This window comes from Oenanthe melanoleuca, chromosome 19 (genome assembly GCF_029582105.1).
Source record: "Oenanthe melanoleuca isolate GR-GAL-2019-014 chromosome 19, OMel1.0, whole genome shotgun sequence".
Classification (NCBI taxonomy): domain Eukaryota; kingdom Metazoa; phylum Chordata; class Aves; order Passeriformes; family Muscicapidae; genus Oenanthe; species Oenanthe melanoleuca.
The window spans coordinates 7,360,940-7,380,908 of NC_079352.1; the positions used below are offsets into that span (position 1 = coordinate 7,360,940).

Consider the following 19,969-nt stretch of genomic DNA (forward strand, 5'->3'; position numbering starts at 1 on the left):
TGATTTCTCCTGCATGTGACAGTTCTTCTTTTCACTGTTAAGATTTAAGCCTTGAATGTCAGAACTTGCTTGTAGGTTGTGTTTGACTCCAGCTTTTCCATTTCCAGTAATGTGGCAGTTCAGAAGTTGCTGCACAAGCTTTGACTATTTCTGGAGCTGATTTGCGTGTGTGCACAGCAGAAGGATTTTATGTTGCAAATTCCCTGCAGTCTTTTGGTATAAACTAGTGTTTCTCCCCCAATGAAAGGTCATGGATAAAAACAGAGCTGGACATTTAAATACTCAATGCCTTGAGACCCACCCCAACTGCTGCTAGCTCTCTGTTAGATTTATGGAGAGTGAAGTTGTTTGCTGGGCAGTAAATATTAAAATGTGGTAGTTTTAGCTACAGACATGCATTACATTTTACTGAGTCCTAGAAAAAGCTTTTCATAACAAAATTAATAGTGCTGTTGCATGTTTCTGCTCCTTTGTATAGGTGTAAATAATTTGTATTTACTTTCATGTAATGATGCTTTTTGGTTGTCAGAAGGTGCAGATTGCCTTAGTCCATAAATTTGGTGGTGTGCAGTGTGAGCACAGCCCTGTGTCTGAGCCTGGGACAGAGTCTTGCACACAAACACTTCAGGCTTGGGAGGCTGGAAGAAGGAATGAGCCCCATACCTCAGACATGGGCATAAACCCCCCACGTTCACATTCTGTTTCCCCAAATCAGATGGGATCTCTGGGGTTTTTTTTGTTCTTTGAAAAACACTTCCCCCCTTCTCACTCAGTACACAGAAATGGAATTCAATACTTCCCTTTGCTGAAGGTAGGTCAGGTGTGGGAGTAAGCAGGACTTGATAGGAATTGCAGAAGATTGATCACTCCCTCACCCACTGAGCAACAGCAGCACAGCCCTGCTGGCTCCCCAGTGTTTGGGCAGCACAGCAAGGTCAGACACCCACAGATGCTGCCCTGACACAGCCTGGGAGAACGTGGAAAGGCTGTGGCAATAACATTAGATCAGGCAGAGTGACAGAGAGAGCAGAGCCCCTGCCAAGCCTCAGAGCATAAATTGCCCAGGCTCCTGTGTGGAGGGATGAAGGGTGTGAGGGACACTCAGCTTCTGCAGAACACACTGTTCCATTTTAAACCTCACACATGTTTGGTGGGTGGTTTAGGAATCCTGTTCCCTTCACTATTTTGGTGTCTCTGTTCCATCTGAGTGATGAATTTCTTTGTCCCTCTCTCCTAGATCTCCGACCTGATCCGCCAGAGCACCAAGGACTCGCCGGTGTGGGAGTTCCTCAGCCTGGGATACGCGCTGATGCTCTGCCCCTTTGTGGTTGTCCTGGGAGGGATGTTCTTCCTGGCCACTGCCCTCTTCTTCCTGAGTGACAGAGCCAAAGCTGAGCAACAGTGAGTAGCCTGGCCTTTGGGAACGGGGAGGCACCACAGCCTGTTTGCTCTCTTGAACATTATGCTTGTCCTCTTCCCCTGGCTTTGGCCCTTCCAGGTAAAGGATGTTGGGTTGTGTGTTGAGAACCTGGGCTCAGCAGAGTGCATGAGGCTGCACGAAGCACAGGGGCTTGGGTCATGCTGGCTGGGCATCCTTTACACGCTTCTGCTCTGGTGGATCTCAGTTGTTGGCCACATGGCTCAGAGGAGAGCCCTCACAGCCTTGCCTGAGCATGTCACAGCCCAGGCTGTCCATGGTGAGGGGCTGCTGTGTGCTGGAACAGGTGGAGTGCCAGGTGAGGAGCAGGAGGTGCTTCCCAGAGCTTGGTGGTCAAGGCTGCACCCACCCGCCTCCATCCCTGGAGCCCGCTGACACCTCTGGCAGCCAAGAACATGAGGCAAGGAGGAAGCAAGCTGTGTGTGGGAACATGTGCACTCAAGGGTTGCTATGATAAAGAGTCTTTCCCAGTCCCTTCTTGCAGCTTGGTGAAAAAAAAGCTACTGTTTTTCAGTAAAGAAACCGATTCGGATCATCTCACGGTTGGCAACTACAGTAATTCAGAAGACGCTTCCACATGACATACAAACTTCTGGGGTTAGTCTCTTTCTCATAATTGTTGAAAAATAAGAGTTACTATGTGTAATGTCATGCTCAGTATGTGGGTAGGTGACTAGTCTGGTGTTGACTGTAAGTTGCCTTTGCTTTTCCTCCTCTGGAGAATGGCAGCCTTGATTTACCTTAAGGAGGAGGGCCCTGGGATATCACTCTATATATAGGACATGTAGAAGGAAAATTAGGTGTTTGGAGCTGACATAAGTGTGTGAACAGTTTGGGTGATACTTTCTGGCTCACACTGTCTCATCAGATGGATGAAAGAGGTTTGGAAGCAGTGCCACAGATGGTGCTGTGGCCCTGTAAGTACACTTCCACCTTCCTTTTACTAGCATACATAAATACCAAAGAAAGGAGAAGTTCCTCTATAATGAGATGTTTAAACATTGTGGAAAACAAAGACCTCATGTCATAAGGATGGGAAGTCCTTCAGTGTGGCTTTGGGGATGTGACATGTGTGCCTGGTTTGTTATCTGGGGTCTTAAATGGCAGGAAGGGAAGTTGGAGATTAGATGCTAGGAAGGACTTCCTAAGAGAAAAAAAGAGGTAAATCTTACAGCAGATTATTTGGGGAAGACATTAAACTTGTTTCTGCTGGCCTCCCCAGCATGGCATGAGGCAGGAAGGTGGGATCTGCTCTCCAGCTTGTGTTCTCTCTCCAGCCCATGGATCTGCTCTCCAGCCCTGTTTTGTGCTTGTGCTGTGTTTGTGCACATAAACTGCACATGCCAGTGCAGGCAGTAACCAGCTGGAGACACAGCAAGATGAACATAAATTTCTGGGTGCTCAGGGTGGCTTTTTTACTGCAAGGAGCCAAAAGTCCTATTTGGTGTCAGTGCAGCAGATGAAACCCCCTCTGTGGCATTTTCCTTTGCTCACCTGATTATAGGAAAGTTTTAGGGCTTGTCTTTCCTGTGTTCAGAGAGGAGAGTGCCTGTTCCTCTTCTAACTGTGGTGATTTGTGTCCCTTTGCATCACACGTGCTGCCAGTGTGGCATGGCAGCACCTCAGGTGGTGAAGGAGGGGCTCAGGATTCAGACAGTGATGAGTTCCAGGGCACTGTGGTATCCAGCTGTTCTCAGCTCCAGGGGAGATCTCAAGGAAGACAGTTTTGGTTCACTCAGGAGACACCACAGGTCACAGCTGGGTGACTCTGCTTGGCTGCCAGCACTGGTGTGTCTTACACAGTTGTTTTGCCAAAGCCCCAGCTTTTGCAGCAATGTTAATGTGGGAGGGAGATCACATCCACACCTCAAGTTGCTCCTGCACAAAAGGGAATATTCCTTTGCTGTCTACCCTTAGCAGCTCAGGTTGAACTCTATGCACATCCAGAGCACCCAGCCTCCCAAACAGCCACTCCTCCATTCTTAGAAGAAAAACATTCAGGTGTCAAACCTGGTTTTGTTTCTTTCTCCTCTAGCATCATTCCCTTTCTTGACTCACATTTGTTTGTGAATCTTGTATTAGTCAGTCACAGATATTTTGGGTTGCAAACTGGGGAGAACAAATGTCATAAATAATGGTTAACAAAATAATTTCTCTCAAGTGACTCCTAGGAAGAGTACTCTTTCTGAAGTGTGCCCACTCCTATGTTAAAAATACACTGGCATCCTGCAGTGAGATTCCTGGAGTGCAGCTTCACTCGAGTTACTGAGGAGTGGGAGTGAAGTAAGAGAGAAGTAAGGCTGAGACTGTGGAGGGAGCCATGTGCAGCAGGGTCTGTGCTGTCCACCAGGTCCTGTCTGCCCCCACTGGCAGCTTCAGTGACTCCTCAGGATGTATGGGGCAGGATTTATTTGTTAGTACCTCCGTGCTTGCCTGTGAGAGGAAAGGTAACAGAGCATTTTGCTATTAGCAGATAAAAACTCCCTGCTGGACCCCAGAGCCACCGTCCAGCTCCCACCTGTCAGCCCATCTGCACTTGGCATCACACACCTTTGGCCAGTCCTCCCTTCCATCCTACCTCTTACTTGCAGGCTACAGAGGAATTTCTATTTCAGGATGCCTTGTTTTCCCTCTGCAGTCAGTCCTGCTGCTCAGACACCAGGAGCTGGAAACAGGCTTTGCCAAAAGAAATCAATTAAGCTGCGGGAATCACGAGCGCCGGTGTCACCGCCAGAGATTAAACATCCATCAGTGCCAGCTCAGGGCTCAGGGCTCAGGGCACCTCCCCTCCAGTGAGCCAGCATGGGACAGAGAGTGAACTCTGCTCCCACAGCCTGTGGAAACTGAGCTGGCCCTGCTTTAGCTCCCACTCTCCTCTGAAATGTACTTCAGGGATTTATTGCTGGGATTTCTGTGTTTGTTTGGTTCTTTGTGTAACCATCTCTGGGCATTTCCTTAGAAATAATTTCTTCTTCCAGGCAGGGCAGATACCAGGATAGCAACTCTTTCCTGTAAAGCTTCCTCCAGTTTCCACCACACTTCCTTTCAAAAAGGAATTTCCAGGCTTTCACACTACTTTTATCACTGTCACAATTCCTGGCATATTTTGTACTTTTTTAGCACAGGAATTCCAGTCAACAAGGCTGCTCACAAAACACTGATGAAAAAAAATTCTTTCTACAGCAATTTTTTTTAAACACAATTTTTTTATTACCATTTTCATGCTGCTTCAGAAGTCTGACAGCTTAAAGAGGCTTTTAGAAAATGTAGTTCTAGCAGAGAACAGGATAGAGTACATCTCTCTGTGCTAAGAATCCAATAATTTTGGGCACTAGTTCTATAACACAAATTTAATCCCACCATTCCAAAGTGATAAGAGAGAGAAAACAGTTAAGAATGGGTTCTGTAAGAGGTCTTAGACACTAGTAATGATAAGTACTTCAATTGTTCTTTAAACCACTCAACTACAATTCCTTCTGTGATATCACTTGACTATGTTGCTGTTTCTTTCCTGCTCTGCACCTCTGCAGAGGAGGGTTAAAGCAGTTGTATTTTATTTCCAAATATCAGCATTCTGTAATTCTCTTACCTGCTTGAGGAATATTGGTGAGACCAAGCTAGATTTTAGCTGGAAGACAATACAGTCTTGCCATGGCAGAGCCCTCTGAATTATCAGAAATCTGATAATTGCATTTTATCCTCAAGCCCATGACAGGTACCTGTGCAGCCCTGCCAAGAGCCCTTTCCAAGGCTGGGAGCAGTCCAGGCTCTTCAGTCCATGGAAGTGAAAGCTCAGCACTGCTGAGAGTTGTGTCTGTGGTTTGTGCTCATCCCCTTCCCCACTCACAGTGCTGAGGACTGGGACAAACAGAGCTCCACCCTGGAGGGCTGCAGAAGAAAAGCATTTGGTACTTGCTAGAAGCTCCATCAATAATTAGGAAAAATGTGCTTTTTTTGTTATGAAAAGGGATTCAAAAAAGTCCTTTTCCCAAGCTGTGACAGCTTTTGGGTACCTGGGATATAAATCACTGTAATTCGTGTGTATCAGGGTCCTTTTCTGGGCAGTGAGTGCAGTGATCCTGCAGCCCTGTCCCCAGCCATGGCCACTCCCAGCTGCTGCTGAGGGAAAACCAAATTCACCTGGATTCTTCCTGAAAAATCAGGTGTAGGACACTCTACTCCTCAAAGGATTTTGTTGTTTTAACTTGTTTATTTTTTTAACTTAATCCCTGGTTTTACACCTGGAAACATTAGATTTTTCTGGCTTTTTCCAGAGGTATGAAAAGATGTTTAGGATGGGTGTCCAAGTTCTGTAGTGGCTCAGCCCCTCTCTGCATGGCAGAGGCTGGATATTTTTGCCAAGGATGCAGCAATGCAGATCAGGCAGCAGGATGCAACTGCAGTGTGGATCCCTGGTGCAGCCAGAGCAGAACAAACAGCTGAGCTGCACTGATGCAGCTGCTCAGAACAAAAGGATTTCAGTTTTTAGCCAGTGACCTGAGAGCCTGCAAGCCTGAATGGTTCACCCCTTTGTTTGCATAGTAAGAATCAGGTTATTTAAACAACTTGAGCAGGTATTTATTTTATCCTAAAATGAAAATTAAACATTTAATAAGAAAAAAATTTGCTCTTAACACCTTTGATCAGATGTGGAAGCTCTTGCTAAGTAGAAGTGCTGGTGCTCATTTCATTTTAAAAGTGGTGTGTACAAACACTAGAAAAAAATACTCTTTACAGAGGAGATAGAAAAATCCACAAAAAGAACCATCCCTAGTCCAGACACTTCTGCTGTCTTAAACATGGCACATCTTCAAATTGCATTACAGGAAAAATGAGAATAATCCATTTTCAGGCTCTTTCTTCTGCCTCATATCAGGCTTATTTTTAGCCTTTTGCAGAACTGGATATAAAATTATCTCCCAGTTCTCCTATTGCAGCAATTTGAAAGTGTCTGACCTTATTTTTGCTTTGCAGATTCTATTATGTGGGGCAGGAGAAGAACTTAGAGAGTTGTCAGCCCTCCCTTTCTCTCATTTTCCTGTGGCAGCAGTTGGAGGCAGAAAGGACCCACCAGGTGACCTGATGTTGTTGCCAGCAAAGCCCAGAGTCCCCTCCATTAGCCATTTCCCAGGTATTAAAGTGGCAGCTGATTGATGCTGAGTGTGCTCCATTCTGGTAGTTTGCATGGCCAAAAAGAACATTCCTTCTCTGGAACAGCTGGAGCTGTATCACAGGGGTTTTAAGAGGCTGGACACTCATTTTAGAGAGATGTGTCAGTGCTGCACTGAGGCAGAGTTTGGATTTGAGGATTTCAGGAGCTGCAAGTGGATTTTAACAACTCCCAAAAAGGGATATTTGAGAACAGTTTGCTCACTGCTGATACTCAGCTGCTTATGGGGAGGAATATCATGACTTCATTTGTTTTGACTTTATAAAAGAACAATAATTAAACATTTCCTACAGTAGTAGAAACTCACAATGCTTGTTTAGCCCAGATAAGATAGCCTTGGTCTTTGAAACCACATGAATTTGCAGCAAAAAGCCCACATTAAGATGCAGAGGATCTGTGGTGATGGAAGGAGAGAGGCAAGGAGTGAGTTTTGAGTATCTGAGAGAGGCATGATAAAAACTCACAGACTGCAGATGGAACAAGATTAGACTATTAGATGGTTTATCTGGAATCTGTGTTAAGAATATGAAGGGGAGAGGTCGTGAAAATGTCAGCAGTTCTATTATTGGTTGAAAAAGCTCCTTGTAGAGCTGTTGGTTTTCTCACCTGTTTACTGGCCATGTTTGTAACTCCATAAACAGAGTTAGCACAACCAAGAATGTAACAACTTGGGACTTGAATCTGAAATGCTGGTTTGCTGCTGCAGTTGGGAGCTGCTGGTGTCATGCAGATGGAAAACAGTGTCATCTAGAACAATTGCTGATTTGTTGTGTCACTTTAGTCAGCCTGCAGATTTCCTGCAGGTCGGGTGGGGAGGTGTCCAAGGTCAGTGTGGCTGTTCCCAGGCAGTTTGAGCTCAGCTGTGGTCCTTACACCGTGTTTGAAATGGGATGCTGGCAGCAGGAGCTTTGCTCTAGCCCAGGCAGAAGGATGGGGGCAGCAGCTGCTGGCAGAGGGGCTGCAGGCAGAGCTCTGGGCTCTCCAACACCACCCATTCCCCACCAGACTGACCTTCCCAAGTTCATCCCCTGTGCCACAGAGGAAGGAAAGCAATATTCCTGCACCATTCCTAGCTACTCAGTGCTCTCCCACAGCAAGAATGGAACTTCTCCATGTGCCTTATGCCATAGGAAAACCAAAGCTCATTTTCCCAAGAGCTCCAGATCAGCAGCTGCTTGGGAGTTCTCCTGCTGTCTTGGCTACTGACTCTCTGCTGTGAGCCCCAAGAAGTCAGATGTTGTCCCTAAAATGCTCATCAGCTGTAAAACAGGATTGAAGGCACTTTGCACAACCTACAAGGGGCACTGAAATCACTGCTACCAATGGACTCAGCATGTCAGTTGGTGTTGGTATTGCAATTCTTGGCCTAAAGGGACTTTGCCATGCAGGAGGAGATTTTAAATTCTCACTGAGACAGATTCTTTGCTAAGGCTGCCCTGGCTCAGAGACAAAATCTGATCAGATCCCACACAGCTGACTGGGGTACTGAGCAGAAAGCAGCAGCCTTCCAAGCAAGAAACAATTTCTGAAACCAGGAAATAGAAGAAATCATGAAAAATTCACCTCTACTGTTTCTTGATGTCAGAGATTTTGCAAAGATATTGGCTTTTATCAGCAACAATGACCTCTCCTTGTGCAAGGCAGATGCTGTGACTGTAGAGCAATTTACTTGTGGTTGGGTCTTTGACCTGGGCCAGGCTTTAGCCCCAGCAAGTCCCTCCCAGCCACTTGCTCCCTGCCCCACCAGCACACTGGGGAGAACTGGAAGGGTAAGAACTGAAAAACCTGTGAGTTGAATACAGTTTAATAGGGAAAGCACAAGCTGCACCACAAACAAAGCAAAACAAACCAAGAAATTCATTCCCCACTTGCCAAGGCAGGTGTGTGTTCAGCCATCCCCCAGGACAGCAGGGCCCCTTTACACACAAGTTACATGCAAGGACAAACACCTTCACTCCAAACATGTTCCCTTCCTCATTCTTCCCCCCATTTAATATACTGAGCACAGCATCATAAGGTGTGGAATATTGGTTTGGGTCTCCTGTCCTGGCTGTATCTCCTCCCAACTTCCCATGGGCACCCAATTCCTCACCAGCATGGCAGGACAAGGAGCAGGAAAGGCATTGGTTCTGTGCAAGCCCTGTTCAGGAATAACAGAAACATCTCTATATTATCACCCATGTTCAGCACTAACCCAAAACACAACCCCACTCCAGACAATGGGAGGAAAATCCAATTCAATCTAGTCCAGCCAAACCCAGCACTGCCTGAATGACATCTTTTAGAGAAACAGGGACAGACTGTTGGAGTATTATCTCCAGTGCTCCAGTAAGGAGTGTCTTAAGTGCTCTAGCTTGGTCATTCCCAAAATTTCTGCCAGACCTTTACAAGCCACATGGGGATTGCCAGGGCTGTCAGAGTGCAGTGAAATGCATGGATGGATGTTTCCTTGAGGCCTCCAGGCCAGGTTGGGCAGGGCTTGGAGCAGCCTGGTCTACTGGAATGTGTCCCTGCCCATGGGCATTCAAGGTCCATTCCAACCCAACCCCTTCCATGGTTCTGTTATTTCCCATACCTGGTAGCTCAGAGGCTGGTGAAAAGAGCTGTAGCATGAATCAGTTATTTTGGAGGATAAGAAGTATGTTTTTAATCAAGTGCCATCAGGAAGTTCTACAGGATTTTCTATTTTAAGATTTAATTCGTTCTTATCTGCTTTTTATATCATGTTTTCTCCCTCTTGCTATCCAATCATTCAATCAAAAGTGAGGCACTCCACTGCCTCTTTTCTCCCTTATTTCAGTGGGTGTAAGTGTATGTTGTTACACACATCTTCCATGGCACTAAAAATCCCTCCACCTCAATACTGAGCCCATCAATATCTGGCAGAATTATACTTACAGAGACAGACTCAGGCACAAAGTTTTGAGACCTGCATCATCACAGACTTCAGGGGTCCATGTCAGAGTACCCCCACAGGCTGGTGAGCTCATTTCCACCCAGCTCCTTGGGAGCCTGATTGGTGCTGTTAACTGCTCATCTTCACATCTGCTCTGCTGCAGCTGCCTGGGAAAATAGCAGGAAAGGTTATTGATTTTTCCTTTATGCCAGTTTTCTCCTCAGTAAAGATGTGTGAAAGAGGAAAAAGTGAAGCTGACCTATGTTTCTGCCTCTGGAGACAAATCAGCACCTGGATTAAATGAACAGATGGAAAATACTCACAATCTGTGCAGCTTTAAGGGGCTGAACCAAATAGAGGGGAAAATATATTTGCTGTGCATGATTATCATATTTTGTTTGCTAAACCCACTGACATGCAGGAAGAAAAAGGGGATTTGAGCCAATTCATTTCTCCAGTGCAGCTGGAGGAGCATGTCCCCACTGGAGAGCTTCACTCCACACTGTCAGAGCAATGCAGAGGGGAGGGTAGCTCTGCCTGCAGGAGTGTGAGCCTGGAGAATGGCTGTGCCAGGGCTGTGCACACCCAGATCCAGTCTGAGCCTGGAGAATGGCTGTGCCAGGGCTGTGCACACCCAGCTCCTCTCTGAGCCTGGAGAATGGCTGTGCCAGGGCTGTGCACACCCAGATCCAATCTGAGCCTGGAGAATGGCTGTGCCAGGGCTGTGCACACACAGATCCAGTCTGAGCCTGGAGAATGGCTGTGCCAGGGCTGTGCACACCCAGCTCCTCTCTGAGCCTGGAGAATGGCTGTGCCAGGGCTGTGCACACCCAGATCCTCTCTGAGCCTGGAGAATGGCTGTGCCAGGGCTGTGCACACCCAGCTCCTCTCTGAGCCTGGAGAATGGCTGTGCCAGGGCTGTGCACACCCAGATCCTCTCTGAGCCTGGGGAATGGCTGTGCCAGGGCTGTGCACACCCAGATCCTCTCTGAGCCTGGAGAATGGCTGTGCCAGGGCTGTGCACACCCAGCTCCTGTGTGAGCCTGGAGAATGGCTGTGCCAGGGCTGTGCACACCCAGCTCCAATCTGAGCCTGGGGAATGGCTGTGCCAGGGCTGTGCACACCCAGCTCCTCTCTGAGCCTGGAGAATGGCTGTGCCAGGGCTGTGCACACCCAGATCCTCTCTGAGCCTGGAGAATGGCTGTGCCAGGGCTGTGCACACCCAGCTCCAATCTGAGCCTGGGGAATGGCTGTGCCAGGGCTGTGCACACCCAGATCCAATCTGAGCCTGGGGATGGAGAGCTGCAGGTGCACAAAGCTCCAGGCTCCCTCCCTGGCTTGGAATGAGAGCACTGTTCCTGCTCCAAAGCAAACTCCTCCTGTGCCAGATTATTGGTTGAATTTTGTTAGAGTTCTCTTAGCATCCTTTTCCTTCAGCAAACTGCCCTCAGCTCCATCAGCAGCCCATTCCTGCAGGCTGGATAACCTGTCAGATGCATCAGGAATCTCAGTGCTTGGACTATTTTTAACTGTGCCATCCTTGTGCCACTCACTTGGAGCTCTCTAGGCTGATCTATCACTGTTGCTCTCCTTCCCTTTCAGTCACTGTTTCCAGCTGCAGCCTGCTTGGAGTCTGAAGTTCTGCAGGAATTCATGTTATCAATCACGTCTTGTCCCAGAATTACTGACACCATCAAAACAGCTTGAGGTCAGTCAGAGCAGGAGCTGCTCTCTGGGATCAGTCCTTGATTCCACTGTTCTTACTGAAGGTAACAGGTTGTAGTGAGGGTGAATGTTTTGCAGCATTTTTTGGGGGAGGAGTTGGAGGCTGTGTCAGCTTGTTCAGCATCCCAGGAGAGCTGCTGTGGAGCAGGGAACCAAAGCCATCTCCTTCCAGCTGCAGGTGAAAATGGGAACTGTGCTTAGCTAGTGCAGGGCAGCAATAGCTAACCCAGTTACCTGATGCACTGTTGATCAACATCTGTATAATGAAGGGCATAAAAGGTCCACACTTGAACTGGAGCATCCAGCCTGTTGGGTTTGCTTCTCCTGAAGTGTCTGGTGAAAAGGTGCAGGACTGGTACCAGTGTTTGCACTCAGGGTGTGGCAGAGTTTTGGCTTCTGCAGTGAGCAAAATAGTTAAAGAACAGCTGTGGCTTTGATTTGTTACAGGGGCTGCTCCAGCTCTCCTGCTCCATAACTCTTTCATCAGTTATCTGCAGGAATCAGTGATAACAGCAGCATCAATGCAAGTCCCTTGCTGTGTTCGTGGATCAGTTGATAAAATTCACTCTTACAGCTGAAGTCATGCAGGTGTGGAGCTACAAATGACCATCCTTAGCCTGTTTTCCTTGTCCAGTCTCAGGCAGCAATATCAGCTTTGAATGCTGCTGTTTCAGCTGGGATTTCAGACTGCTGCATCTGGCTGGGCTGCTCATCATCCCTGAGATACAGGTGGAGGGTGATGTTGTTCTCATGCCAAAAAACACCCTTTAACTGGCTGTATTTGAAAAGAGATTTGTTTTTCATAGATTAAGGCCATAAAGTCTCACTACCTTTCAAGGATGGCTGGCCATGAACTTTTCACCACCTAAAATTTCAGGTTTCAGTGTGTTTACAAGGCCTTTTGGAGATGTTTGTAACCTTCCAATGTCTGAGGAAGTTCAGACAGGAGAATCTGCCGGGGGTGCCATTAGTGACTGGTCCCCTGTGTCCCTTCCTAAAGCACTGCTTCAAACAGGTCCAGCTGCCCCTGTAGCCCAGTACTTCTGTCTGCTGAATGAGGTCCAACTCAAAAACTCAACACTAAAACACTCCTGCTCAATAACTCAAAAACTGAGTTATTTTCAGGCTAGAAGGACCCTACCAAAGCATTTTATTGTTGGTTGTAAAAATTAAGTGATGTTAAGTACAGCAGGCTGTAAAAACCAGGATATCATTTCCTAATATGCTTCTCAGTTACAAAAGCCAGAGTCTGGCTTGTTTAGATAGCAAGAAAACTGGGCTTTGGGAAAGCTGCAGGGTACTGAAATACAGGTGGTGTTTAATTTAGGCAAGAAACTTGGCATTAACCAGGCTGGCAGCATTCCCAAAGGCTTTCTGTGAGCACAGCCTCTCTTGGAGCTCTGGGCACACTGAGGTGTGTCCTCCTTGCTGCCATCCTGCTCCTGGCTGCAGCTCAGGGACAGAGGTGACACATCCCTGGAGCTCAGCAGGACACACATCCCACAGACAGAGCTCCAGGTGAGCAGGGGGGTCTGGGTTCTCCCCTTGCTGGCCCAGGGTGGAGCAGAATGTTCTTGCACAGGAATTCTTTCAAATCTCTGGGACTGCCCAGCAGTGCTGGCTGCACTACAACCTGTTATCTCCATTAGCTGCTGGCTTGGGGACCAGCAAGGCTGGGAGGGACAGGGCATTTGGAGAATAATCCTGCCCAGTTCCTGAAATAGAGCATAGCTGACCTGTAAAAGATCCTGGCCAGTCATCTGTTATCTTAAATTGGCTGTCTTGTCCTCATGCAGGTCTCTAACCGGCCGAGGTGCAGTGAAATTAGATCCATTTTACATTGCATAAATATTTAACAGCTCTAGAGCATGGAGTTTAATATTAAACAGACAGTCTTATAAATACTTCAGAATTATAGATGCTGTCACAGTACATGGAAATGACTTGATAGGATCTAGGAGAAATATTTAGGTTTGACAGGAGAGGAAGTGATGGAGCTAGAGAGAATCAGCCACATTTTTAACTGCTAGAGGAGTCCCTAAAAAAACCAAAAAGTTGTACAGCTCCTGTTCTTCAAAGGCGATTTGTGTGAGTTTCCTCCTCCTCCAAAAATAACAGACTGGTTCCCACCCTACTCTCTTCAAGGAATGAAAACATTCACAATCTTAAAAAAAACACTGCAAAGAAAACAGAACAATTTAGGAGCCAGTGTTCAGTGATCCATTCAGTGTGGGATTATCGTTTTTAGAAAGGCAAGTGGTACTTAATGAGGGATTTAGATGCTCTTGAGCCTTGTTATTTTAAGCCCATGTACTACATTTTGCCACCTAAGAGAGTTCAAAATTTATTATTTGTAGGTTTGCTTTAAAAAAAGTAAATAAAATCCCACCTGACCCATAAGCTGAGCCCCACTGCCATTGGTTGTGGCAGTGACCACTGTGCATGGGGCTCCAGAGGTACTGAGGAGGCACTGCCACAAATTTGGGCACTATTTCAGTTCTCTCTTGTGCCCACCAGCTTCCTGTGTGATCCCTGAAAGTCATTTCTCTCCCCAGCAGCTTCACAAGTCATGTGCAGTCTAATTCCCCATCAAATCTCCAACAAGCATGTCAGGATTAGCCCCTCCAGGCCTCTGTTCCCATCTGTGAAACAGATAAAGCAGGACTTGAGAGAAATGTGTTCAAATAGAAGGTGCATTTTATCCCATAGGAGGCTGAACTGTTTCATGAGCAGGGAAGTTGTGTCTATTTGCAGTTGTGTCAGCAGTGCAGGTTCTCTATGCTAAAGTCATAGCAAAAGTCACTTTTCTGTGTAGATTCTGTATCCTCTAGGAACATGGAATGATGTGGTAAAGGATAGGATTTTCAAACATTGTGGCTCACTCACACCTCTGGAGTTTTAGTGTTCTGTGGTAGTTTTGTGACATTCCTGCTTTTGAAGTTGGCTGTAACATTCCCAGGTAATTTTCTCTGATGTATTCTGCACAGTTCCAATGTTCAATACAATGTGATTTCCAGTGCACTGGGGTTACCAAGAATGGGACTTGTGCAAAGACACTTGGGTCAGTTCTTCCATCAGAAATATTTCAGTTTATAGCCTGGAAATGCAGAAAAAGCACAGAGGCTTCTATGCACCTTGGAGACCTGGGGTTGGTATGAAGTTAAGAGCTGTGGGCTGGACTGGACCAATTCCTGATGCAGAGATTTCTTGGAAGGTATCCCCTGAGTATTGCTTTATCCTGCAACATGTTTGAATCCATTTCAGCTAAAAAAAAAAAAAAAAAAAGTGTTCTGGGTCAGGTACAAAGTGTGGTGAAGAGCTACAACTAAGTTTTAATGTGTCCAAAGAAGAGTGATGTTTCCTGAGAATTTGTCACTGACGGGGCCTCAGGCAGTGGCAGTTCTGTGATGTTCCCTGGGCAGCGGTCTGAGGATTTCAGTGATGCAGAGAGAACCTGCCTTTGACAGCAGAGGTACAAAGCCCTGCTGGGCAGTTTGGTTCTTAGCTGAAGCTGGCTGAAGCCTTGCTTTGAGAGACAGGTGTCTGCTAAGGAAGGGGGGAAACCTCCCTTGGAATGGAAAACATGACTTCCTTCCCTCTGAATTATAACTTTGAAATTAAGGGGCTTTCAGGCAAAGATATAGGAAAAGGAATAGCAGTTCCTTACTAGTATGTGCACCAAGGCAAACAAACAGCAGGAACAGCAGCAGCAGCGCCCAGCGCAGCCCTGTCCCGGCTGCAGTTCCGGGCACGGCCGGCAGGGGCGCTGCTGGCTCCCGGCGGGCAGGCTGCCGTGGCTCCCCGCGCCGCCAGGGGGCGCTGTGGCGCGGCCCGGGCCCCACACGGTGATGGCGGGAAGGGATGGAGGGGAAGGGATGGGGAAGAGGCTTCGCTCCACAAACCCCCCGGGGCAGCCGAGCCCGGGGCCGCAGCAGGAACGGCAGGAACGAGCTCACCCTGGGCAGCAAGAGGCAGCCGGCACTCGGCAGCTGCAGCTGGAACCGCGCGCTGTCCCGGCAGGCAGGGAGTGTGCGCTGCAGTGCAGCACAAACCCGCAGCACTGGCAGAGCACGGCGGGGGCTGAGCAGCAGCAGCCGGATCGCAACAGGCCCGGGAGAGGCTCCCTGGGAGGGGAAGGAGCTCGGGGATCCCGGGGTTTCCCCTGAGGCACCCCAGCAGATGGGGAAAGTCCCTTTTTTAGCGAGGCAGGGTGTTAATAAGGCCCAGTGCAATGGCTGCTCTCAGAAGCAGCAGCTCTGGGCTGGGCTCCGGCGGTTCCAGCCAATTCCCTCACCCAAGCAGCTGCGTCACCTTCCTCCGCCAAAGCCGAGAACAACAGAGCCAACAGCTGCCCCAGTCCCTTTTATTTTTCCCCAGCCCAATTCTCAGGGTGTCTCTGCCCTTCCCAGAGAATCCCCCAGGTAAAAAGAGAGAGCAGCCAGCTGGACCCTTCCCCTGAGCTCTGGGCGCTCCTTTTGACTCCCTCAAGTACCCGGTCGTTTTTGTTTCCTACCACACATACAGGAGAAAATTCTTTTAGCGCAAGAAACAAAAAGAAAAGTCCTAAACCCCAACCCCGGCAGAGCCGACCTGCACTGGCAGGTGGAGACTCCCTTTGTGACTCAGATTTATTTTTGCTGAGGGAGCCCGTGGGTGAAGCACTCAGCCAGCCAGGGCTGGAGCTGTGGTGGGGTTTCCCAGTGTTGTAGGAATCCAGGTGTTCCCACTGAGCTCAGTGAGCAAGTTCCAAAGGGCTGCAGTGCGAGGATGGCGCCGCTGGCAGCTCACACAGCCCTGCTGTGTGTCTATCACAGGCACTCAGTCCCGCCCCGAGTAACAAGAACAGCGTGGGAGGGATGGAGAGGAGCTGCTGCTGAGGAAGGTGGAATCCTCCAGGGCGTGTAGTGCAAGGACAAGCAGCAGGTGCAAGGCATGGACTTGGTAGGACTTGCTGCTGTCCCTGGGTCCCACAGAGCAGACAGGAGCTGTCCTCATGCTCCCATCCCAGGAGCTGCAGGACAGCTCCTGCCTGGTGGCACAGCAGTCCCTGCCAGACGCTGTCTGTCACCCGGGAGCAGGTGCTGCAACAACAGCAGGCCTTCAGGGGCTGCAAACTGAAAGACAATTCACTTTTTCTTAATTCAATTTTTATTAGTGATGACTGTTTACATTTGTGCTGTCAGGCTGAAGGAGACCAACAGCCACTGTACAATCTTGTACTGGCTTAGGGAAATGGTGGCTGTCTGGATGCCTTTGGGACCTCCCCAAATCCTTGTCAATTAGTGCCAGCAATGTTATTTGGCGTGTTCCAGCCATTGTCAGCACTGCTGTCAGGCACCCCTGTGTGACAAGGTTTCAGCTTTATACCATTTTGTGCAGGACAGTTATTAATGTCCCACTTCTTTAGACACTGTTAAGCAACCAAAACCTGGATTTACCAGGCTGGTATGTTCTTAGGAATCCATTTCTTTGCTAAATGCAGCTCTCAACAACACTTTTGTTTTCTTTTCACCAGGGTGAATCAGCTTGTGATGCCACCAGCCTCTGTGAAGGTCTGAGACGGTGAGTGACCCAAACCAGCAGTAGGTTTCAAGCTACAGCTCTGCTCCAAATCCCTGTCAGCCCATTTCTTTCCTTATGAATTGCAGAGAAGTTTTCTCAGCCAGCTCTGCTTTGCACCTTTGCCACCCTCAGCCCAAAGCAGAGCAAATCAAGAACAGGGAGAGCAGGGATCACCTCAAGTGTCCTTTGTGGTATTGAGTTGTTTCCAGAACCTGGTGCTCCCTTCTTTGAGCAGAAGAGCCCGTTACCCATGTCCCCTTGACCACCAGCAGTGTGACTGTCCCAGGCCAGAACTTAAACCCTTTCAGTGTTTACAGAACCTCCTGCTGTCCTGCTCTGGGTCAGACATGGGCTGCTACCAAACCACCATTTCTGGCACAGTCCAGATTTTCTGTAGAAAGTGTTTCCTGGCAGCACCTGACCCTGCATGTTGTTGCTGGACTGTCCCCCTGCAGCCCTGGATCCAGGGCAGCACCTCTGAGCCACAGGGACTGTCCCCTTCCTGCTGCCCACCCTGTCCCTTGTGTTCGTGCTGTCCTTATCACTCCCCCACAGCCACAAGTGATAAACACTTCCCAGCATTCTACTCGAGCCAAAATTAATTAAAGCAAGGTTTTGAAGAGGAGATTTCTTTCCCATAAATTAAATGCACTGAAAGACTAATCAGAAATTCAGAACTCAATAAGACACTTCAGAATAGCCTTTTGAGGGAAAAGATTTAATACAATCTCTAGCACAGCAGATGTGTTATTTCCACAGAGGGGAGTGGATTTGGGCATCGGGCTGCCTGGAGTTTGCAGGTTCTGGGCTGGATCTGTATTCACACAGTATTATTTAACTGTAGCTTTTTTATAAAGTTGGAGGGTTTTTTTTAAAAGTGCCATCAACAAATCTGGGAGGAAATACTTGGTGCTGTTGCTGAAACTTGCCTTGTAAGCCAGTAACATCCTGGGCACACCAAGGTTTTTCACTGCACTTTCCTCTTTTTTGGTCCAGTTTTATACAGGTTGAAAGTAACCAGGGCACCGTCACAGGGGAATTTTTCTGGAATGCAGCAGCCACTAGTTTTTAAGGTCAGGGGCAATTTCCTGCATAGCATGGAGCACAGACCCTCTCACAGGATATCCTGCAGTGAGAGAACTGGTTATCCTTACCCCATTATCTAGGGAAGCAGTTGGCTGGTAGATGTTGTAGATAGGTACCTCAGCTGTGAGGAGGGGTGCTGGTGCTCCTTAAAGCCAGCATGGAGCAGCAGCAGTGCCTGCTCTGCCTTGGCAGCAGCATCCTGAGCTGGGCTGACACCTGAGCTGGGCTCCCCAAGGGACAGCATTTCTCTAATGACAATTTCAGGCACAAGGCAGTCTCTCTTCAGTAAACTGAGGGGGGCAAAAACAGCATAAAAAAAATGGAATCTCTAATGTGCAAGCCCACAGCAGGAGCAGTTGTGGTGTCACACACAGCTGCCCTTGAACACTGCTCAGGAGCTACCCCTGCCTGTCACCTCCTGGAGCAGGCTGGGCCAGGATCTCAGTGCATGTGTTTCCATTCCAAATGGTTCTGCACATACCAAAGTGCTGCCTCCACCGTGGGCAGGCTCTGCCAACCCCCTGCTTGCACAGACACCAGGGGTCTCTTAGCTGGCTCCCAGCACAGGAGGTGGGGTGCCCCATCCCCAGTCCATAACCACCTGCTGTTCCCTGTTTGCAGCTGCCAGTGAAGGCAATGACAATGGACTCCTGCTCCCACCGTGCCAGTCTCAGCCTCGAAGCCCTTCTGTTCTGGATAGCAGTGGATCCTTCAGCTCCACGTCCCAGAGGGGATCTCTGGCACCGAATCCATGGCTCCAGCCTGCAGGGTCAGGCACCAGGAGATGAGCAGGGAATGTGGCAACTTCTGGAACACAAGGACATTCACGGGGTCCCCAAGCATGGAAACCAACTGTCCACTGGACCCAGAAAAAGCTGCCCAAGTGAGCAACTGTAGATTGTGTAAATGGTTTTAGATGTAGCCAACGAAGTCCACACTGTTTGTAGGGCAGCTGGTGTCCTATGGAATGCTGCTGCTCTGCCAGCAATCCCACTCCCACAGACTGCACTAGTTGAGGACCTGTTCTGTACATCACCTTTTCTTTGACACTGAAGGTTTGATTCAGATTATTATTTTTTATTTAAATATGTTATAAGATGCTTTATCTCTGCTGAAGACATTAGATTATATATATATATATATACTTAGATAAACAGTTTTTATTTAAACATTTGAAATCTGGAGCTGCCTGTGCAACCATAGCAGACATGAATAACGTCCACAGCTCTCCTCCTCTGTGCCCTGGTGCCAGGGCCTGCAAGGGCACCACAGGAAAACTTCCAGTGGGTGACCTACCTGTCACTGGGACTGAGCAGTGGGACAGAGGAGAGAGTTTCACTGCACTGGGTATGCTGGTGGTTGTCACAGAAAAGCCCAGAAGAACGTTGGACAGAAATCCCTACAGGCTCTAGAGTTTTCTATATGCTCCATTCAGCCTTCCTAGGAGGTTCACAGGCTTTTAAACTGCCAAAACCCACCTGGCTGAATGGCTGTCCCTTGGGCCTGGAGTGCAATATTGCTGTGCAGTGACCTCGTGCTTTGTTTACATGATTCCATATCACTCAGACTGTCAGTGCTAATTCTCCTGTCAATATTCCAAAGCAGCTGGACACTCTGCCCTCAGAATGCTTGGGTTCCTGCACATCCCACCCTGCCTGTCCCAGAGCACTGTCACTGGGGTGTCACTTGTACCCACACAAAAGTGCATGTGAGAGCTTTCAGACAAGGCCAGTGCCTGACCTGGGTTAGACTCCAGTGCAGAAGCAAGTCATGGTGCCATTCCCCTGAGTCCTGTACTTGGCCTCCACAAGCCAAATGTATGCTGTGTCAGCTGGATGGGGGAGGAGGGGGAGCCCAGGTCCTGAAGAGGGCCAGGCTGCCACAGGGAGGGCATTGCCACAGGGAGGGCACTGGCTCAGCAGGCTCCATTCCCTCTGTTCTGAGCCCTCTCTCACAGTTCAGCACAACTTGAGCAGCTGGAAGCAGCTCATTCTTGTGCTCACGGCTCACAAGTGACTGCTGTTGGGGTCCAAGGAGACTAAATCAGCTCAGGAAATGTCAAACCAGGGCTAGGTGTGAGTTGAGGCTGGGA

The 19,969-nt window shown here is 48.4% G+C and overlaps 1 protein-coding gene across 3 annotated transcripts in view; it reads left to right on the plus strand.

The window, feature by feature from the left end:
• Nucleotides 1-19,969, plus strand: part of LOC130260965 (sphingosine-1-phosphate transporter SPNS2-like) — a 131,705-nt gene extending 111,736 nt beyond the window's left edge. The window contains exons 11-14 of one of the 3 annotated variants that reach the window (XM_056506790.1): nt 1,238-1,401; nt 11,107-11,212; nt 16,745-16,791; nt 18,499-19,969. In XM_056506790.1, coding sequence (XP_056362765.1) covers nt 1,238-1,401; nt 11,107-11,212; nt 16,745-16,791; nt 18,499-18,508 — 327 coding nt within the window. In that variant the 3' untranslated portion in view covers nt 18,509-19,969. Of the gene's footprint in view, nt 1-1,237; nt 1,402-1,952; nt 2,175-11,106; nt 11,213-16,744; nt 16,792-18,498 lie in introns of those variants that run through there. The other 2 variants (XM_056506792.1, XM_056506791.1) reach the window with 2 other exon arrangements.